Below are 20,808 nucleotides of genomic sequence, written 5' to 3' on the forward strand. Positions count from 1 at the left end.
ACCGCCGGGAGCAGGACGGACCCACTGGTGCCACCGCACGCGAGCTCAGGGCACGCACAGAAGCTCATGGAGCAGCTCTCATGCTTGGTGATGCGCGGAAGCCCGCAAAGCCTTCAGTGCCCAGGAGCTCCTGGAGGGTGGGGGGGGGGATACCTCCTGGTCCCTCGAGGTGTCCAGCCAGTTCTTGCCACTGGTGGCGTGTGGGAGCTCAGGGGAGGGTGAGCTGCACGCTCTGGGCCCGGACAGCTCGGCGAAGGCGGGGTAGCCACGCGGCCTAGCAGCAGTGCTTCTGGAAAAGGAGCCGGCACACACACGGCTGTCCACACGGTGTCCACATAGAATCCGCAGCTTCCTAACCATCCTGGTGCCCGTTTCTGTGGGACAGACTTTTCTGTGCCTTGTAAGCACCTAAATTTTTAAAACAGTTCTGGCTGCTGTCGAAGAGGTTGAGGTGGGGCCACGTCTCAACGGGCCAGGTGGCCGCTCACCGTCCCGGGGCGTCTCCAGGGGTGGCATGGCCAGGAGCAGCAGGCTCGGCTGATGTCTACGAGGGGTCCTTGTCACAGCTTTCCTGAAAGAACAACGCAGCCCATTTTGAGTTCCTGGCAGAACAGGGCCCTTCTTGCCGCCCGTGCCCCACTGTCCTAGACACCGGAGGGGGTCCTGTGCGGGCTAAGCTGGAAGGGATCTGTGGGAAACGCTCAGCCTGTGTTGGCAACAAGGAGAGGCTTTGGGTGGCCACTGAAGCCAGGATGTTTGAAGGCCCGCAGTCGAGCTGTGGGGCTCATCCTTCAGTAACTCCCGGACTTGGTGGCTGCGCAGATGGTGGCAGCAGCGACTCCGGAGTGGGGGATGCCTGTCCTGCCCCCCCCCCCCCCCGGTGCCGGGCTCCCTGCGGGCTCAGCAGGCACCCTGCTCGGCCAGTGTCCAGCCAGAGCCAGCGGCCTTGCCTGTACCCGCGCCCCGCAACTGGAGTCTCCTCGAGATGCCCCGCCCTGCCCCACCATGCCGACGCTCCCCAGGGATCTGCCTGGAGTTCAGAGCCGTGGGCTCCAGGAAGAACAGCTCGTGGGCCAAGCCCCAAGGCAACGGAAGCTCTGCCAGCCCCTGCCCCCGTTGGCCTGGCCACATACCCACGCCTTCCTCCAGCTCCGCATCATGCGATCATGCTCCCCGACCACAGCCCTCCAGGCAGCGAGCTCTCTGGTCCACTGCTCCTGGTGGGTCGCCTCTGCAAGACAAGGCGGGGGAGGGGGCCAGGTGTCAGCCTTGCAGGCCCTCATGGCCCCGGGGTTACTGAGGCCATTCCAAGAGCCAGGTTTTGGGTGAGGTGTTTGCCCCTCCAAGGCTGCCTTCCCCAGGGCACCATCCCCAGTAGCAGCTGTTCCCCACGGTCACGCTGGCCCCTTTCTCATTTCGCTTGAATTTTCTACCCAGGCAAGAGAGGGACTAGCTTCCTGCACCTTGGGGCTGGTCCTGCCTCCCCTTGGAGGCCTGTCACAAGTAAGGCCGGGGAGTCCGCACGGCTCACCAGGCTGGCATCACAGTACGCCCAGCTGCTGCCTGCTCCACGTGGCCTGTGTGGGAGCTTGATCCGAGGTTTTGGAAGGGAGTTACATGCGGGGCTGTCGGGGTGGCACGAGCCCGACAGCCGTAGTTTCTCCATCAAACTGTGTCCCTGATTCGGCCCATGGCTCAAGTTGCTAATTCTAGAAACGGGTGGCAGGGACCTGCACCCCGAGACACAAAGCAGAATGTGTTCCTCGAGCACAGCTGGGGCCTGGGCTCTCCAGGTGGCCGCGGGGTAGGGGACAGCACTCCAGAGGTGCCTTTGGGGGTCCTTACCCCAAGGGGCTCTGCAGGAACTTCCAGCTCCCATCCTGTGAGAAGCCCTGCGTTCTCTAGCCCTGCACAGCTTCAGGGGACACAGCGGGCTGGGCAGGCAAGCAGATACGGGCTGTCCCAGCTGCGCTGGTGTCTCCGGCTGCCGCGTGTGTGTGCGGGCTGCAGCGTGACTCGGGTGGAACCGCCTGCAATCTGTGTTGGGTCCCGCTGCTCACAGGCTGGTGAGCTGGGTGACCATGGGGTGGGGCGGAGGGGAGCAGGGTCACCGTGAGTACTCTCCATCCTTTTTGCTGACAGTGCCTTTCTCGACTTCTGTGGGACCCCTCACGGTTTGTGAGTCATGTTTACGTGATGATTCCGATTGTCCTGATGGCAGCACGCAGGGCACTTTACAGAAACGGGAAGAACGGGTTCTGGGCAGGAGTGAATATTTGCAGTTTTCTCTTCCCCAAACTCACAGTAGAAGGACAGGGGCCTTTTCAGCATCTCTAAGCATAGATGTAAATTCTTGAGAATGGACTGAGAATAGGAGGGAAACCACAAAAACCTGGAAGTTGAAAGCAGAGGCACCGGTGGGGACGGAGCAGACCCGGGAAGGCTCAATTCTAGGCCGGCAGCGGGGAAACTGAGGTACACTCTCCCAGAGACGTTCGGGCACCGGGATAGTCTGTCACATGCATGTTGCCTCCAAGGCCGTTTAGAAGTGGAAGCGTGGTCCCCAGGGCCGCTCCCCACTCCACACCATATGCCGTGTGGTCCAACATCTGGGAGGATAGTTCCAGAAAGAGCACAGGACATAAAGCGGAGCAGAGTGAATATGTGTTGAGGAAAATCTCCCGGAGAGGAAGGGCAGGCTTTCCGGCGGCATGGGCCTGGCCAGGCCTGGAGACACCGAGGCATGAGTGTTCCTCCTGTGGGTGGTGGTCCCAGAAGGCCACGGGCAGAGCGCGCGGGGCCGGCAGCCGTGGGGCGAGCGTCCGCGTGGCAGGGGAGGGCTTTGAGGCCAGAACCGCACAGCCAGCCAGCTCCTCTCAGTGTCAAGACCGAGCAGGGGACCTTGGGTTCTCAGAACGTGGACCTCCCGGCCCCGCCAGACAGAAATCCGGGTGAGACGTGGCAGGCATGTGCGCGCGGGGGGGGGGGGCGGTGTGGACGGGGCGGCAGTGCAGCGGGGTGGGGGGAGGGCCGCCCACTTACCATGTCTCCTGACGGTGACCCACGCTCTGGAGGTCTTGTTGCCCGTGGAGGAGAGGACGGAGCAGCGGTACTCGGCGCTCTCTCGGGTGGTGTCCTGCAGCCAGCTGAGCACGTGGGTCCTGCCGTCGAGCAGCGTGTGGGTCTGCGTGGGGACACACGTCTCCAGTTCACGGCCGTTCTTCTCCCAGACGAAGTGAACGTCTGCAGGACCTGGGGACACAGAGACCTCTCCGGACCTGGTCCTGCTGCCACCACCTGTGACCAAAGGCTCTGCCTCCGTGTGGCCACCTGCTCTCCTAGCATCTAATGGGAGGGGGTCCAGCCGACCTGGGGCGGGCGGGCCAGGGCGCGGAGCAGGGCTGAAGGCCCCTCTGTCCCTGCCGCCCCCTCCTCCCTGCTTGTGCCCAGCGTGGACAGCACCAGCGGCTGGGCTGGGAGCTGTTTCTCAAAGCGGGGTTCTACCTAGCTGCCCCCCAAGCTGGGAGGACGTAAGCTGCGGTGTCGAGGATGGCTGTCAGAGGAAGGGCGACGTCCGTATGTGGCTGCAGTTCGCCGAGCAGGTAAAGAACCTGTAGCCAAAGGGCTAAGCCCAGGACCCGAAGCTGTGGCACCAGCGGGAAGGGAGAGTGGCAAGACAACCTCACTTGGATTCGTGTGTGTCCGGGGGGGCACCTTCCACCTTTGGTGCCCTCATCAGCGATGCACCGCATTCAGGATCTTCAAAGAAGAGCCTTCCTCCCAAGGGAAAATCAGACTCTCAGACCAGATGGTCCCACGAATGAACCTGAGGCGGTGATCAGAACACGGACGGGGCCACCAGAGCTGTGTCTGTTAGTGAGAAGTTGGAGACGGGCGACCAGGGGTCTCACACGTGACGTGACAGCCACCTGGTGGCGGCCATGGGCGGAACGGAATCCATGTGCCCCTCGGTCCTGAAGACCTTCCTAAGCCTAGCTTGTCACTCGTGAGTCACGTTTAAGAAGACAGTAACACGGGGAAATGTCACCGTGTAAGAGGAGGAGATCTCGAAGTATAGGCGTGTGCACGCATAGACACGTGCGTGTCCACGCCCGGTGGGAAGGCCCACGGCGGCCGCCGCGCTGGTGGGGGCTCCCTGCAGACGGCTGACTTCCGGGATGCTTCCGTCCTGCTCCTTATACCTGCCTGGAGTCCCAGGTCCACTACAGCAGATACGGCTTTTGCAGTGAAAACGAGGCATTCTCAGGAAGGAAACGTGCCGTAGGCTGTCAGTCGAGGAAATTCTGGAAGGCTTTGCTCAACACTGTGGCCGTGCCGGCCACGGGGACGCAGTATCTTGTTTTCCGTGTGGGGTTTCTGGGTTTTTATTGTGTTGCTATAATTTGTTTTGCCCAGAGCGTTTTGTCGCCCGCCCATCGATAATTCTGTACGTGTGTCACATGTCCGTATGTGCGTATGCCTGACTGCTGCCCGTCAGCCGGCACAGCCCCTTCCTGTGACCGCTGGGCGTGCCTCACGACAGCCCGGGCCGCGCGGCCGCTCCCTGACAGCCAGCCGGTGGCCGAGTCCAGTTTAGAGGGGATCCCGTGAGGCTGTGAACAGACACTGAAGCCTGTTCCAAAGAGCCCGGGCTCCCCCTCACTGCCCCTGCCCCGACTGCCCCGGGGTGATGTGCATGGAGACCCACCCAGGACTGCAGCCAGCGGGGTGGGTCACAGGAGCTTCTGGAAGGTTCTCATGGCCAGCCCTGGGACAAAGGACTGGGGTGGCTTGAGCTGGCAGCGCATCATCACCCAGAGCCACATGGCTGGGACCCAAAGGAGAATGCTCGGCTAACCACACGGAGGGTGGGGCACGGGCTGAATGCAAACCTTGTGCCCCTCGGTCCTGAAAAGCTTCACTGCTCAATCTTTAAGTGTGTGTTTAGCCACAGTAAAGCTCTAGAAATATTAGAGAGGTACTTACATTCTACTTACTCTCTTTTAAAGCTATCCAGCTCCTTCTGAATGCAGAGAACAAGGAGGCAAAGTGACAGTTACAACCCGTCAGCAGGGTCCGCACCCACCGACCCCGGGGGCCTTGTGCAACCCCACAGGGCCAGGCCCTCAGGCCCCGGGCGTGTAGCACCTCTTCTGGGCCCTGGGAAGGCTCCCCTGGCCTTGGGTTCCAGCACCTACCATGGGGTCAACGAGGTGCAGGGGCCAGCACCCTGCTCCCACACCACCCCGCGCCCCCTAAGGGGATGACTCGCAGGTGCAGAGCTGATTCTACTTTGTGACAAAAGCAGAGCCCCTCAGAGCAGGGGCCTCTCACCAGGGGAGGACATCTGATTCTGGAAGTGGGGTCCTGAGAGCCCCAAGTTGGAGGGGAGTGTGATGGGTCCACTCCAAGTCCTCAGGCCACATCTGTGACCGGCGTCCCCACTTGGCAGGCCATCCTCCGGGCGTCCCCATGCATGTGGTCTACTCTGACCCTGGGGCCAGCCCCTCTCCGTGCTCACACCCGCGGCCTTCCACCAGGCCCTGGCCACACTTGGGCGGGGGTAAGCGGGGGGGCTGCTCACACCATAGCCCTGGGGCTGGACAGTGTCCAGCACAGAAACGGGACCTGGCAGGGGTGTCGGGTCTCCAGCACCTCGATTTCATCGGCCTTACCCCTCAGAGTGTCCTAGCTTGTCATGAAACAGCCAGTACCCCGTGGTTGGCTGAAGAGTGACCCCCAGAATCCCAGGTCCTAGTCTCTGGAGGCACGTGTGGCTAAATGCGCTTTCCAAACACCGCAGTGGGGAGATGGGAGGGTGGGGGGGGGCGGTCACTGGCCCAGCGCGAAGCCTCGCAGGGTGCCAGGTGCAGGGAACTGTCCCGCACACAAGGACCACTCTGTAAAGGCACGTGGATGATCGCAATGGAAAAGAGACCCAGGTTCTGGCAAAAGCCGCTAAGGATCGAGACCTCAGCAAGGTGACAGATCAGCCTTGCCTGCCTATGGAGGGGTCCCAACCCTTCTGGGAAATGCCCAGCTCACGAGTCAGCTACCCCCACAGCCCAGCCTCGGCCTTCCTGGAGCCCCCGCCCCAAACACATGCCAGCACCAACGGCTGCTGTGGGCACTCACGAGATATTTCGGCCGCGCACCTCCTGCGGCCCCCGTGGTTCCCAGGGGCTTCAAGGGCTCTGATGTCCAACATCGTGGTTAAAACAAAAGGCCATCAAAACCCCCAGTAGCCAAGCATCACCTAAAGTACAGCGGATCTGTTCTTAGCTTTAAAGATGAGGCCTAAGTCGACCGGGAGCATGGTCCCGTCAGGGCTGTGGGGGCCCGTGGGGGCAGACGGTGTGGACTGGGCCCGCTCTGGGCAAACGCAAGGCCCTCCCCCTCGGATGGAACAGGACGTGCGGGCCCCCTGGGAAAGGCTGGTCCTTCCCGGGCCACCTCACTGCCTCAGGTGGGGCCACGTGGAACAGTAGAAGGTTCTAGATGGGCCAGGCTCCTGAAAAGCAAGGAGCATGGGGGAAGGGGGGCGGGGGCCTTGGTCCCTCTGCTCAGTCCACCCTGAGTACTGCCGCTCCACGCTGTGAGGCCGCCAGCTACGGTCCCCATCCTTGGCCCCCAGTCCCGTTAGGTCCCACCTCGGAGGCACTGGCTGGAGGCGGAAAGTTAGGAGGAGGGGACGCCCCTCCGGCTCCTAGACCTTGGCAGTGGCACGGCAGGGGGGTGTCCCGCTTCTGCCCTGCGGCCGGCGGTGCTTCCTGCCAGCGCCATAGGCGGGAACTGCACCCCTCCCCGGCTGCCCGCAGCTCTGCCACAAACGGCTCACGCTGGGGCCCCGTTGAAGCCTGGTGTTCCCGCTCTGGCCGACAGCGGTCTGGGTCCCCCCAGTCACAGGGACAGCGCCCCTGCGTGCACACCAGCTAACGGGTGCCTCCCCAAAAAGCCACATTTAAAAGCATTTGGCTCCCAGACACACGGTCCGCCTGCACCCGCAGTGCCGGGTTGTGTGACCACCGCTCTCCCAGCAACAGGGACGACATCCGGCCCAGGAGCCACACGGGGGTCCCAGCACAGACCAAGGCTGGGCACGGAGCAGGTGACCCGGGGCAACACGGACCTGCCCCCAAGGTCTGTCCCCACGGCGTCCCACTCCCAGGCCACTTCCCCTGCGGCACACGCCGCCCGTCCACAGCCCCCACGGGGCGCGCCACGGCTCCCAGAGCCAGCTCCACACCTGGAGCAGCTTCTCGACAGGTTAAAATCTCAGAAAGAAACCACCTGTGTGCTTCTTCCTCCCGAGCTTTGTTCCTCCCCTCGGGGCACAGAGGTGGGGGCCCGGGCAGCAGCTCGGCCACCGCATAGCGGAGACCACGGCTGTGCGGCCCGGCCTGACGTCTCCCGGGCCACCGGGCTCTCAAGCTGTCCTGCGTTTCAACGCCACCACACGAGTCGTGGGAACAACACCCCTGCTGGAGGCTCTGGAGCTAATTTCTCAGATGCCACAGAGATGGACCCCCGAATTGTCAGCAGACACACAATCAGTCCTTACAAACGCCAACTGGCCGACTGAGGCCTTGGGGCCAAGCCCAGCTCATCTGTGGGTGGCCTGGAGGCTCTGGACGGACAGCCGAGTATTCGCCACAGAACTTGTGGCCGTGAGACGCCCCCAGCAGCGGACACTGGCCCTTCCCGTCCGCAGGAGCAGCTCCGGGCCGACAGTGCCTGCAGGCTGCAACAAAGCCCCCCCGGCGCTATGCTTCCCCCACCTCCCCCGCCCCCCGGACAGGTGCCCCGCTCACCTGTGGCCTGGCAGAAGAGGTGGAAGGTCCCCAGGGCGTGCACGTGCTGGGCCTGGTCGCTGAGGAGGGGCGGCAGCAAGGCAGTGGGCAGGCTGCTGTCCGACCCCGAGGCCGAGGCCGGCCAGGGGCTTCGGGGAGAGGAAGCGGAGCCGGGGCCCTGACAGGACAGGGAGGACCCCGGAGGAAGGAAGGGCACAGGTGAGGCTGCGAGACAGAAGACAGAAAAGAAAGAGGCCACTGAGGCAGGCGCGCTCCGGTCCCACCGCACGCCAGAGGAAGGAAGCAAAGCAAAGAGGAGGGAGGGACCCGGGCTGTCCCGACACCCGCTCCCGGGTCAGCGCCCCCAGGAGGGAGGGAGGCAGGCCTCCTGGCCGCAGCAAATCACGTGCCCACATCAAGGATATAAGCTGCTCATTTATTCGGTTATTTTTCAAATGTATACAATTCAAAGTAGAAAAATAAAAACAAAGCAAATCTTATAAAACACAAACGTTTACACCAAAATGGTCGAGTCCTATCATGCTGAAGAGGATGCTGTCCACACAGGGACACAGAAATCCAGTTTATTGCTCTTTTCCACAGAAAGAGAGCCTCCTCTTGCAGGTGTGGGGGAAGCAGCAGGTTGAGTGTGAAGTCACCGCGGTCAAACCGCCTCGCCCGTTCACACCTTGAGAGACGGCACCAGGCCACGCTGGTCCACCCCGTGGCTCCGTGGGGTGCTGAGACACAGGCTTGTCTGGCCACCACTGCCCAGCTTGCTTGTAGGTGTGGACAGCTCTGTTCAGCTGTCCGTCCGTCTGCATGGGAGGTTTTGAGCAGTGGCTGTGGGCGTCCGATCGTGAGACACACAACCCCTCAGCTCTGGGCCTGGTGGCGCCACTGACCCTGGAAACCTTGCCTGGCTTGTGGGATAGCCCCCCACTGTCCTCTCTTCTTCGAAAGAGTTAAAACAGAAGAAAAAAAAAAGTATAGAAAGAAAATCTCTCTAAAAATGATGCTTCCCTCAAGGAATAAAATTAAAAAAAAAAAAAGTGTGCTCAAGAGATGGTTTTGTCTGTTTCTAAAAGCAGAAAGAACGCATTTAGCCAAAGTAAGTTTATCCCTGAGAATCGTAAGCAACGTAAGCTCTATCCTATCCTCACATAACAACAGAATCCGGAAGATGTACATCTTCTAAATATTAAAACATCTGCTTTCGTAATTTAAAAAATAAATGACCTAACACAAGAAAAGTAAAGCCCTACAAAATAATCCCGTGGAAGAAAAGGTTCGTGCCAATCTGGACAACAGGCGCTAAGTTACCAATCTGATAAACAAAAATGCCATTTCCAATCTGGAATGAAATGCTCTTTCAGGGGCCGCTGTTCTGAGGAGGGGGCATTCCAGGCGCGGGGGTCCGCGGGCCGCCGCAACGGGGCTCAGGGAGCCGGCACCACCACCCGTGGGCCCGTCCCAGGCCGCGGCCCGCTGCGGGAGGCCGGGACGTGCTGCTCGCCGCTTTCCGAAAGGACAAAGAGAAACGAAATCACAAGCTCGACCCGAGAGAAAAGACACAGAAGACAGGTGCACAGACATGGGCTCCCCACGTGGCCCCAGGCCGGGTGACCGGTGGTGAACGGAGCCCTGCGCGCGGGCGCCTCAGTCCGCGTCCGCGTCCGAGTCGGCGTACTTGAGCTCGCACTTGACGTCGAAGGGCCTGTCCCGGGCCGGGAGGTCATCGAGCCGCTGTGAGTCCTCCCTGTCGGTGGGCACCCTGCTGGCCATGGTGTCCTGCTCCGTCTCGTAGCCGGTGTCCAGGGCCGGCCTGGGCTGCCCCCCGTTCTGCTGGGAGAAGCTGCCCTGCTCCACCAGCGTCTCCTTCACGCTCTGCTCGAACTCGGAGAAGTCGGCCGTGGGCTGCTTCTTCCCCAGCAGCACCGCCGAGCGGAACTTCAGACACTGGCCAGGCAGGTAGCCCTTGTAGCAGTTGTAGGAAACGAGGCAGAGGCAGAGCATGAAGAAGAGCAGGAACAGGAACATGAGCAGGCGGTTGTCACTGGACTTGAGATACATGGTCTTCTCCGAGTGCACCTGGGGGACTGTGTTGATGACGGTCTTGGGCCTGCAGGACACGCTGGTGGGCGCGGGGCTGGGCGGCGGCGGGGCCGGGGTCTGGGCCGGGGGGCCTGGGGTGGGCTCCGTCGGCACTCTGAGGAGGGTCCTGTCTCCTTCGGCCCGGACGGCTGGCCGCGTGGAGGCCGCCGGGGTCCTCGGGAGCACTCGGACCTCCAGAACGTGCTTGGCCACCACCTGCAGGGCCGTCCTGTTCCCGACCCTCTCCTCCGACAGGCACTGGTACACCCCACTGTCTCCCTCCGACAGGCTGGAGATGAGCAAGTTCTTCCTGCCCACCAGCCTGTACTTGGGGCCCTCGGGCTCGAGCTCGTTGTTCTGGAACGTCCACACCACCCGGGCCAGGTTGGACTTTTGGGAGCATTTCAGTTCTGCCGTGCCGCCATGCTTGAAAAAATGCTGCCGGAAACTTTTAGTTTCATCTGGAACATCAAAATAAACGTGCACAGTGTCAACAACCTGGCTCGCTACTTCACGTCTTTTATAAAATAGGTCAACACGCACAAGAGAACACAAGAGTTTCACCCACTGGAGCAACACGGAATCTTCCAGAACAACTAAGGAGAATAAAGACATGCGTGACAGAGCAGCAAAGATGAGCCCCGGATGGCAGCCCAGTGGGACAAGGAACTCGGAGGCAACCGAACAGCAGAGATGGCGTCTGGCGCCCTGGCTCCCCGGGAGTCGCGTGCCATGTGCCTCTGCTGGTGGCTCTGGGGCTCGCGGCCTCTCGGTGCGCCCGGTGCCCCCTCCTGAGGCTGCCCCAGCCGTCGGGTCAGGGACGGGAGCGCGGCTGCCTTCGAGGGGGCCGAGGGCTGTGCTGGACCCCCGCGGCCAGCAGTGGCCTCCCGGAGGGGACGAGGACTCCCCACCCCTCTCCCCGCCCCTCCCTCGCCCTCCCAGGACGTTCGGGGTCATCTAAGTGGCCCCAAGCTAAGGGGCAGAGAGAAGCGTCTCGAGAGCAGATGTCATAGGTTGGATGCCGAGTGCCTCCCAATACACACACACACTACGTGGCTTCAAACACCCTTTTCTGCAAATCAAAGGGATGGCGGGGTCGGCCTCCGTATCCTCACGGATACTTGCCCTCTGTTCTGAGTACAGAAAGACAAAATGTACGAGATGCCACGCCACGCCAGTACAGCACCACGACAACGGTCACGAGACCCGGCCGCTGGGGAGGAGCGCGGCGAAGAGCCACTTACCTGGGCAGGCGGACGTGTCGCCGCTCATGCGCTGAATCAGATCCCTGCAAGATAAGCAGGCACGGTCACGGTCACGTACGCGCACGCACCTTCCCCACAGGCGGGGCGGGCGGGCTGGCATGCCGCGTCCCCCGGGTACCTGCTGGGGCCGTCTGTCGGCTGCAGGGCCACACAGGCCTCGGTGGCCCGGTTCCAGGCGCAGTAGGGGTCTCGGGCCAGCACGCAGTCCTTGCAGGTGGCATGCTTCTCGCAGAAGGCCACAGGGGCCTGCACCACGCCTGAGCTGGAGCCCGCGTAGACAAATCTTCTGCCCTGCGGGGGTGAAACACGGGGAGCAGGCGGGTGAGGGGGCAGCCGGGTGCACATGGTGCCAGGTGCGTCTCCAGCTCGCGGATGGTGCCGAGCATGTTCCCTCATTTTCTCATCTAGGAGCTTCCAGAGCTACGAGCACGCAGGTGCTGCGTGGTCTCCCAGCCAAGTCCGCGCACTGACTCAGCACCCTGGGCCTCAGTCCACTGCCCCCCTCCCTCCCGACCAGGCGCCTGTGTGGATGCGTGTCTCCTGCCGAGTGGACAGAGCCCCTCCAGCTGGACACTCCCGGCCCCACCACAGGTCAGAGGCCAAAGGGCACAACTTAGAGCCCAATCTCAGGCCTGTCCGGCGTGAGCAGCCATGAATGGACAGCCCCAGTGGGTCCAAGTCCAGCGGGACCGGGAAAGGGGGTGCCAGCGAGCGGCAGGGGAGCAGTGCAGGACTCCAGCATGTGGGATAAAGGACGTGCCAGGCACTGTCACGTCCAGGTTTGCGAGGAACACGTGGCCAGGGAGGCTGCCAGCCGGCACATCAGCGAGCCCAGCTCACAGGGCGGCTAACCGCTCTCCTGGATGCAGCGGGGACGGGGCTCCCACGCGGGAACACCACCCGACGTGTAGCCACGGCCACAGGATTGCAATTCTGCACCTGAATCTATGCCCTCCTCCGCCACAAGCCTGTCTCCCCCCGCTCTTCTGGTTAACCCTGAGATTTGCGAGCCTAACAGAATTCAGTGTTTCAACCCAGATGGGGTGCAGTCTTCCCCCTGGGGGGACAGAGTGGCTGGCACTCTGAGTCCCTGGGGCCAGCCTCGGTCTCCTGGCCTGTGACGCCTACCCTTCCCCGCACCCTGCATGAGCACAGCCGAGAGAAAGGAAGCCCCCTCTGCAACAGACTGTCCCAACAAGTGGCAGAGAGGCAGGCCCAGGGCCAGCGCCTCCGTTGGCCTGCACCGGGCAGATGAGGCCACGCACCTACCAGAAGGACCAAGGAGGCCACCCCAGATCACAGTCCAGGCTTCACGTGGCTCAAAGAGGCGAGGGTTTCTGGGAGGGCTGAGCGAGTGACTTCGAGGGACCCTAGAGGGTGCAGACACCTGATCCGTGCATGTGACTGTGCGCAGGGGGCCGGCTCCCATCTCCGCCTACAACCCCTCCCCAGGACTTAGCTCCCATGAAGCCGAGCCACAGAGTAACGGATACTGATGGAAGGGGACAGAAAAACACCTGCGAGGGGGTGGCTGTGATTGCTGGCGGGTGCACGCGTCTGGGGGCCAGAGGAACAGACACACAGCAGCCTCGAGGTCCCCCCCAAACAAGTGTTAGCCACCGTGGGTCAAGCACACGCCTGCGCGCCCCGGCCCAGCCTGCATGGGCCCCTGCTGTTGCGCATGTCCCCAAACCCTCAGCCCCTCCAAGCATAAGGAGACCAGGGCGTTCCATACAACACCGACCAGTTCTCTACAAAGCCACCAAAACAAAGGTAGGTGGGGACTATCCCAGGCCACGGGGGCTGAGGAGTGAGCCACCCCAGGCCACGTGAGGCTCTGGAAGTGGAGTGGACGTTTGTGAGGATGGAGGGGCACCTGACGTCTGGGGGCTCCTCCACGCCGAGGGAAGGCCTGGGGTCCCTGCCCCTCATCCTAATGCCTCTGTGGACCTCACACTATTTTAAAATGAGAGGTGTTTGAAAAGACACAGAAAGAAAAAAACCACCTGACCAGGTGTGAGGTTTGGGGAGCGCGTGTGTGCCCTGGCCCTCTCCCGCCTGGCCCCTCACAGGTCCCCACGCCCGTGGGAGCCCCGGGCTCACACTGTCCCAGCTAGGTTTCTGCACGGCCACGTCTGACCTGTGCGGAGTCTGGAGCTGAAGGAGTTGTGCAAACGACGTGCCCGCCAACACGCAGATGGAGCCCGCGGCCTGGGCTCGGGGGAGACCAGACAGAGCATGTCTGCTGCGTGCTTCCACATGAACCGAAAGCAGGACTCGGATGTCTGCACACCACGTACACGGCGGCCTGGGATGCAGGCAGCCCACGTGCCCGCTCACAGATGGCGGGGAAGCAGAACGTGGGTGTGCCAACCGTGGAGCATTCCTCCCAGAAGAGAAAGGATATCCTGTCACATGCTACACAGGTCACCCTCAAGGACCTGTGCTCGGTGAGATAAACCAAGACGACAAACACTGATCCCACTTACATGGGGTCCTGGGGCCCTCAAATCCCAGAGACAGAACATGGATGGTGGGCGCTGGGGGCTGGGTTAGTGCTCGGTGGGAACAGGGTTCCCGTTAAGGTGAGAAGGTTCTGGAGATGGATGGTGGGACGTCACACAACCATGTCAACGTAGTTAATGCCGCTGGACTGTGCCCTTACAAATGCTTGAAGCGGTAAGCGTTATCAGCGCGTATTCACCACGTTAACAAAAACGAGAACCACCAAATCCTCGGGGGAGCGTGGACTTTCGAGGGCAGTGCACCAGCCCCTCTCTGCTCCCACAGCCAAGGCCCGCGTGACTGCCCGCGAGAGACTGCAAGCAGTGAGCGGGGACAGAGGGGGCGTCTCTTTCACCCCGAACGTCCACTTCCTAACGTCGCGGCCGCACACCCGCCATTCCAACCCCCTGAGCCCGCCCGCCTGGGGAGAAGGCGTGGGGGCCCCTGTGAGGACAGACAGATGGCCCCCATGGCTGCCAGACTCCCTGCGTGGCCTGTCCCCTGGGCGTGGGCCTGTGACCAAGTCCTGGCCATGGGCAGGTGAGCACAGGGCTGACCCGTAACCTTCTCCTTCCTCCCCAACCCTCATCCCCCTACGGGACAGACGCCCCCTGCCCAGAAGCCTGAGTCTCCAAATGACACTGTGGACTGGAGCTCTGTTCTCTTTGTGTCTGCACTGGGGGCCCAGCCTTTGGGCTGATGCGCATTCGACAACCTGGAGGCCGCAGGGTACTGGCCGCGGCCTGGCTGAGCAACTGAGCAACGCGGCCCCGAGCGGGAGGGCTTCTGGCTTCCTGTTTCCACAGCAAAGGTGGGTGAGTGGGGGCAGGGAGGCACCGATACAGAGTCTCGGCGGCTTGAAACTCGCCTAGACTATAGGGTCGTCTTCCCCTTTAGAAGCAGAGAGAAAGCCCACGAGGCAGGAGCTGGGAGGGGATGTGACCCTGCGGCGGGAGTTTGGACACCAGATCCAAGAAGGTAAGCTCACGACGAAGGGGACCCGTGTGTGATGTCTGCAAATATGCCCTTGCCAAGTACGCGGCTTTCTCTCGTCTCCCACCTGCCTGCCGAGCCCCTTGCTGTGCCCACTACCCCCACCAGGAACCAGGCTGCAGGGACGCTCAGAGGGGCTGTGGGGCCGCCACCTTCAGGTGTGAAACTCTGTCCACACCTGGAAAGGAGGCTCAGGAGCGTCCTGGGTCAGACAGGGAAATCTCAGCGTGTGAGCAACACCCTAAAAGCAGGGACAGCTGAGCCTGGTACCCCAAACAAAGCCTTACACCCGGATCCAGGCAGAGGCCATGCTTGCAGCTAGGGGAACGGGAACAGAGCCCTTGGGCTCAGGCTCACAGCATGGGGACACCCACACGGAGAAGCGAGGCCTTCAGCCACAGGGCAGGGCCACCCCAGGGTCCGATGTCCCCCAGATACAGATGAGGAGACTAAGGCAGGGCTCACGTGCTCATGGTCCTGGCCCAGGCCTGCTTTGCCCCTCATGCTCCACCCCAGCTATAAACGGGGAGGCGCGTGTCCCAGGCTGTGGGCATAGACGGCAGGGGACGGCCTGCGGGCCCTTTCCATCTCCCCAGTTTGCCTTCCCTCCATCCCAAAGCCCAGGGCTCCCATGACCACCTATAAGAGGCTGGAGGTCGGCTCCTCTGGACCAGACAGGTGAGCGCTGGCCCGGCCGGTGATACGGACATGTGAGGCCACCCACCTGCCCACCTGGCCACTCTACCTGCTCGGAATTTAGCAGCAGTGTCTGCACCGGCTCGGGGTCCTCGAAGAGCCGCGTCTCCTCGATGATGTGGGCCTCATTATCCAGGCTGACCGCTTTATGCAGGGTGCCCCGGTCTGCAAGGACAAAGCTAGAGGTCAGGGACGCGCCCGAGAGTGCAGGACAGTCCGTTCTTCCTCTCAACTCCCTCCCTCGACAGGACACGTAGAAACCGATGCAGTCTGCACTTTGGAGGTGGAAAAGGAAAAGCCACTAGCAAATGCACTGCGGCCTCTCGTGGCCTGGGTCAGCACCACCGTTTTCTGAAAAATAGGCTTAACACATCATTGCTGACTCCACTGGGGGTCAGGGCAAAGAGATGGTGCCAGCAGGTTGCAGGAGAGGCGGCTCCTAGGCCCCACTGGCCCTCGGGGGTGCTGTCCCGTGAGAGGCGTGGGCAGGTGAGGGCAGGCCCCCCCCGCCACCCGGCTCAGAGCTCCGCTGGAAAGCCCCCAGGGCTGGCCACGGCGCCTTCTCCCAGGATGGGCTCCTGTGGCAGGTTGGGACAGGCCTTCAGCCGGCTGCATGGACACACCCGGACTCCCTTTGTGCGAGCCTCAGCCGCCGTGCCTGAACCCCCAGACGGGGGCCAGGACTTGCGTGGCCGCAGACCTTGGAGTCCAGTACCAGGGACTCTTCCATAAAGCACCGCCGGCTCCCCACAGCAAGGATGAGCCCGATTGGCTGGCGTCTTTACCGGGGCCAGGACCCACCTGTGCCGACAAACATGACGTCGTAGACGGTCCCGTCCAGGGCCTGCATCCTGTCCACCACAATCTGCGTGTAGTTCACATCGCTTCGGATGAGCCTGGGCCTGTTGTCTATCGGGGTCACGGAGCTGTCCATCAGAGGGTGGTCTTTGACAAACTGCAGGGTCTTGTCTGGCAGACTGAGGGAGCTGGAGAAGTTGGCGGCCCGCGCCTCGCGGTTGATGCACTGCGGAGGGCAGAGCACCCCGTCAGCGCGTGCACCGGCCACCTGCACCGGCCGCCGCACGCGCTTCCCACACGGCCCCCGCGAGGCACAAAGCCCACTGCACAGCGGGTTCATCGGAAAGGCCGCGAGATAAAATTCCACGAGACACAGTCGGCGAAGTCGTTTGTACCTGTTTACAAATCAGAGCAATGTATCAAGCTTCTGAAACTGAAAACGAAGTACTTATCGCTTGGTAGCTCTTGCACAAGAACGCTGCTAAAATCACTAAAAACAGCCCAATTCCAAATAGCACAAAGGTCAAGCGTGAGAGGAATTCCTTCTTCTGTTCCTAGCTCTTGATGTGCGTGAGCGAACGCACTTCAGTTCGGAACAGGCGTGGAGGGACCTGAGCGCTGTCAGCCGATGGGCACCCCAGGGACGAGACCCAGTCCTGGGGGCGAGTGAGCCTGAGCGCCGGCCATGCGCCCGGCCCCCCTCACCGCCCCCGCCACCACCACCCCCCCGGCCCACTCACCGCCCCAGGCCGCGGCGTGGGCACGGCCCCGTTGTAGCGCACCCACTTGGTGTGGGACTGCTCCACCGTGGTGCTCTGCATGTACTTCCCACGGGAGAAGACCGCCTCCGCGGTGGACAGGTTGTAGGCGCACACGGCGGACAGCCCCACGTTGTTCCTGGGGAGGAGGGGACAGCGTGACCGCGCCGGCGGTGGGCGTGCCAACAACGCCCCCCCGGCCCCCTGGCCCGCGCACTCACAGCTGTGGGGTGAAGACCCCGTAGATCACGGGCTCCTTCAGGCCCTGGGCCCTGAGCACGAAGACGTCCTGCAGCACGTTGAAGACGAGGTTGCTGTCCGGCCGCGAGCAGATCAGCCTGGCCTTCAGGAAGGACGTCCACTTCTTCTGCAAGGTCCGCAGGCCGCCCTGGTCCCCCTGAAACCCGGAGGAAGAGCGTGGTGGGGGAGGGGTGGGACCTGGGAGCGATCCACACCAGGCGGGGTCTCCGATCAGAACACAAAACCCAGAGAGGCCTCTCCTGGAAGTCACCTTGTGGCAGCCGGGGCCACAGGTGGGCCGCACGCAGCCGGCCTCACAGCTGCGGACGCGCGCCGGCCTTCCACCACCGACCCCGGTGAGCGAGCCACGGACTCAGGGCTTCCGTCCGCCTCAGCCCTCCTTGCAGAGGGCACGGTCATTTCTAAGGGCTTTGCCAGCTCCTCCATAAACACATTTTCGTGAGCTGGCCCCAAGGGATGTCTGATGTGCCCCGCTCGGGAGACAGCCCCGAAACACAGAAATCTGAACGTGGGAGACGTTGGAATCCAAGCGTCCTTACTTACTTTGGACACGAGAAACACCCCCCTCCCACCTTTATGTTGGAATGCTGAAATCCCAATTCCAATAGAATCGAGCTCACACAGTGAACAAAAGCTTTCTATAACCTGGGAGGTCTGGGGACAGTGTGTAAGAGGCAGGCCTGCTGAGGCCGGACAGCTGGTCACACATGGGGCGCCGACGCTCCCAGGGTCTGCAGGGGGACTCCCCACCCAGGCTGCCCCCGGGGCAGGCCCAGCGTCTGGCGGCCGTCCACACGCATCCGCGGCACAGAAGGATGATGCAGTGGGTGAATCGACATTTTGGAGTAAGCTCGGAGCCTGGAACATGCAGCGAATCTTCCAGACACGCAAGCGCCCCGGGCCAGAGCCACCGGGAAATCAGGGGCCGGACTCACCTTGCACACCCGCGCCACCCGCGGGATCATCAGCTTGAAGACAAACTCGTACTCCACAGACACCTCGGTGAAGAAAAAGTAGACGCGGTCATCCCCGCTGTCCACGCCATCTGGGCGCTCTCGCATCACGTCAGCAAAGACGAAGCTTGGCTCTGCAAGCGACAGACACACGGTCGTCCCTCCGTGCACCCCCGGGGGCACACGACGCAGGAGGGGGCGTGCGCCATGTCCCTCCCCAGGCCTGGGGGTGCGGAGACCATGAGACCTGAGACCATGCCCGTGAGAATGGGCAGCCAGCTCCCTGTCCCCGGGGACCCACGGAAGACGCCGCGCGTGCTCAGACAAGCCCCCAGCCAGCAGATCCAGGTGCCCCAGCCCACCCCACAGCAAGGAGCAGCCAGGGGTCCCCCAGAGCCCCCGCGACTTCCAAGCCCACAAGAGCCCCATGTGAGCAGTTGCAGGACCCCGCTGTGTACACGCTGTCCCGAGGGGAGTGGCCCGGTCAGCCCGAGTCACCACCAGGCCCTCACGTTGTGAAGGACAGTGACCGCGTCCGTCTTCAGGGAGGGGAAGGCGGCCCCGAGGTAGCAAGGGCTCCGCGGGGAAGGACCCAGCCTGGGGGCACCGGCTGCGGAGTCCTGGCCACTCCAGTGTGCGGGCTGCCACGAGCTGGGGGCGGGGGCGGTGCGAGGGCCCTGGGGGAGGCTCAGAGCCGCACAGAAACACGGCGGCGGGGGCACCTGCCTCTTACCGTTGAGCCACGGTATCGCATACTCCGTCCTCAGAGGGCTGTGCGACGAGTTTCGGGAGATGATGGGCTCGCTTCCCAGAAAGTTGTAGGATGTCCCGGAATACAGCTCCCCATCTTGAGCGGATCCAGAGGAAAGAGGAAAGGGGGTCAGCTGCAGTGCTCCCGTCGCAGCTGGGCACGAGCCCCTCCCCAACCGCCCCCCCCCCAGAAGGGGGACAGACCACGGCCCTGCTCCTGGGCACGCGTGGCTGCTTCCCCGGGCCTTCTGCTGCATTTCCAAGACCAGGACAATTATGCACCCCACATGAAAGGTGCTTTTCGAGGGCTGGGGCGCTAACACCAGGTGACCCCACACCCGGGAGGTGACAGACATAATGGTGGGTGCGCGGGGCTCCCGCTCTGCACGGACCTCCCTCCAGGAGCATGGACAGCGTGAACGAGAGGCCACGTGATTTGCACGAATGACAAATCTAAAATAACCCCTTCCCACAAATCTGGGTTGTGGCCCCGGGCGGTGGCCGGTCACCCTTTTGCACAATGCGTTCAAACACTCATATGGGGGTCTACGGAGAGGCCTGTGTGCCTTCTGAGAGGACAGGGAACATGGAAGCAGACGGAGGGAGTCCCCGTGCGGGGGAGGGACCCGAGCCTGGCCGCACGCTAACCTGGGGGCAGGACTCACCAACCATGACGGATGTGTAGCTCTGTGCTGGGTCGAAGGGGCACCTGCCCTTGCCGTCCTCATTTCTCCCCAGAAATTTAAAGGATGTTAAGTTCTGCAATTGAACGAGAAGACAGAATATCAGGAAATGTCTGAATTTCTATGCTTGCAGCACCTGGGTGCTAAACCACTTCCCAGATGTGCTGTCCGGGGTGGGGGGGGCGGGGTAGGAGCAGGTGCACACAGCCACGTGAGTCCCAGGGCTGGACGCCAGCATCTCGAGAGCCGCACAAGATCTAAGAGCCTCAGGTCAAGCTGACTTGGCTGTAAGATGCCCACGGCTCCGGGGTCACAGGGCAGCTGGGGCAGACCTGGGGCGGGAGGCGCTCTGCCAGCAAGCAAACGCTGTGTGCGGGATTTCAGTATCAAAACGGCAGCATTCGAGGCGGTGGGGCCCAGACCACCCAAGAAACAGGTGCCTGGAGAAAAGCAGAATTTCCACCTCATTCCACCCCATTCTGCACTCACACACAGCAGGGGTGACCTCAGGCTTGGGCGTCCCTCTTGGCCCGACCAGGAGCCCAAAACCCTGATGCATAAAGGGCGGGAAAGCTTTGTGCACGGACGCCGAAGCCGAGTTCGACGACAGGTAACGGGGGAAGGGCCTGTGCAGGGACGGCCGAGGCGGGGGGGGGGGGGGGGGCGGGGGGAGAGGAGTCAGAGAAGAGACCCGTCTGCGGGACGCAGAGCTAGGGAAGGATGAGCAGCTGGGATGACAGCGCCACCTCCAGCCCTCCCCACCTGCAGAAGCTGAGCTACACACGGGGCCGCGGGGAGTGGGTACGCGGCCGGGAGGGAGGGGAGCAGAGCGGACGCGGGGTGCTCGCGGGCCTGGGGAGGCCATGGGCTCGCCTTCAGTGGGCAGACTCCCTGTCAGGCCAGGGATTACAAGCCAGGGTGCGGACGAATGGATCACGGGTCTAGGGAGGTCGGGGGGGACGTGTGAACGAGGGGTCGGCCCTGAGAAGAGCGGTTGATGGGAATGACTGTGCATATTCGCAGGGAATGACAGGCTTGGCTCGGCTGTGCAGGGAAGCGCCGCTCTTCCTAGCCCTCCAGGGGCCGCGGGTCACAGGGCAGCGCGCCTGCTCCCACCCCTGCCATCAGCCTGTGTCAGCTCCAACGTTTTTATTAAAAATACTGAAAAAATTAGAAGTCCGGATTTAAATGGGATGCCCAAATCCCTTCCCTGACAACTGACAGGCCCATGGGATCGGAGTTTACGCCCCAGAGCTCAAAGC

General features: G+C 62.4%; 2 protein-coding genes across 3 annotated transcripts in view; both read right to left on the reverse strand.

Annotated features, from left to right (window-relative positions):
- LOC148162357 (uncharacterized) lies at positions 1-8,614 on the reverse strand. The gene is made up of 5 exons (XM_088019092.1): positions 8,556-8,614; positions 7,812-8,122; positions 3,043-3,252; positions 1,134-1,231; positions 1-571 (listed from the first exon to the last, which is right to left on the reverse strand). The coding sequence occupies exons 1-5, from the start codon at positions 8,612-8,614 to the stop codon at positions 545-547; spliced, it is 705 nt and encodes a 234-aa protein (XP_087875218.1). The 3' UTR covers positions 1-544.
- LOC114219742 (semaphorin-4D) overlaps positions 8,208-20,808 on the reverse strand; it is an 83,518-nt gene continuing 70,917 nt past the window's right edge. For both annotated transcript variants that reach the window (XM_088019176.1, XM_028117327.2), the window contains exons 7-16: positions 19,529-19,622; positions 18,847-18,960; positions 18,096-18,247; positions 17,121-17,296; positions 16,882-17,038; positions 16,145-16,367; positions 15,393-15,508; positions 11,268-11,440; positions 11,129-11,172; positions 8,208-10,345 (exon numbers count right to left, since the gene is read on the reverse strand). In XM_088019176.1, coding sequence (XP_087875302.1) covers positions 9,450-10,345; positions 11,129-11,172; positions 11,268-11,440; positions 15,393-15,508; positions 16,145-16,367; positions 16,882-17,038; positions 17,121-17,296; positions 18,096-18,247; positions 18,847-18,960; positions 19,529-19,622 — 2,145 coding nt within the window. In that variant the 3' untranslated portion in view covers positions 8,208-9,449. The remainder of the gene's footprint in view (positions 10,346-11,128; positions 11,173-11,267; positions 11,441-15,392; positions 15,509-16,144; positions 16,368-16,881; positions 17,039-17,120; positions 17,297-18,095; positions 18,248-18,846; positions 18,961-19,528; positions 19,623-20,808) is intronic.

This window comes from Eumetopias jubatus, unplaced genomic scaffold, assembly GCF_037043125.1.
Source record: "Eumetopias jubatus isolate StellerSeaLion01/CBP00866 unplaced genomic scaffold, mEumJub1_p1.0 scaffold_15, whole genome shotgun sequence".
Lineage (NCBI taxonomy): Eukaryota > Metazoa > Chordata > Mammalia > Carnivora > Otariidae > Eumetopias > Eumetopias jubatus.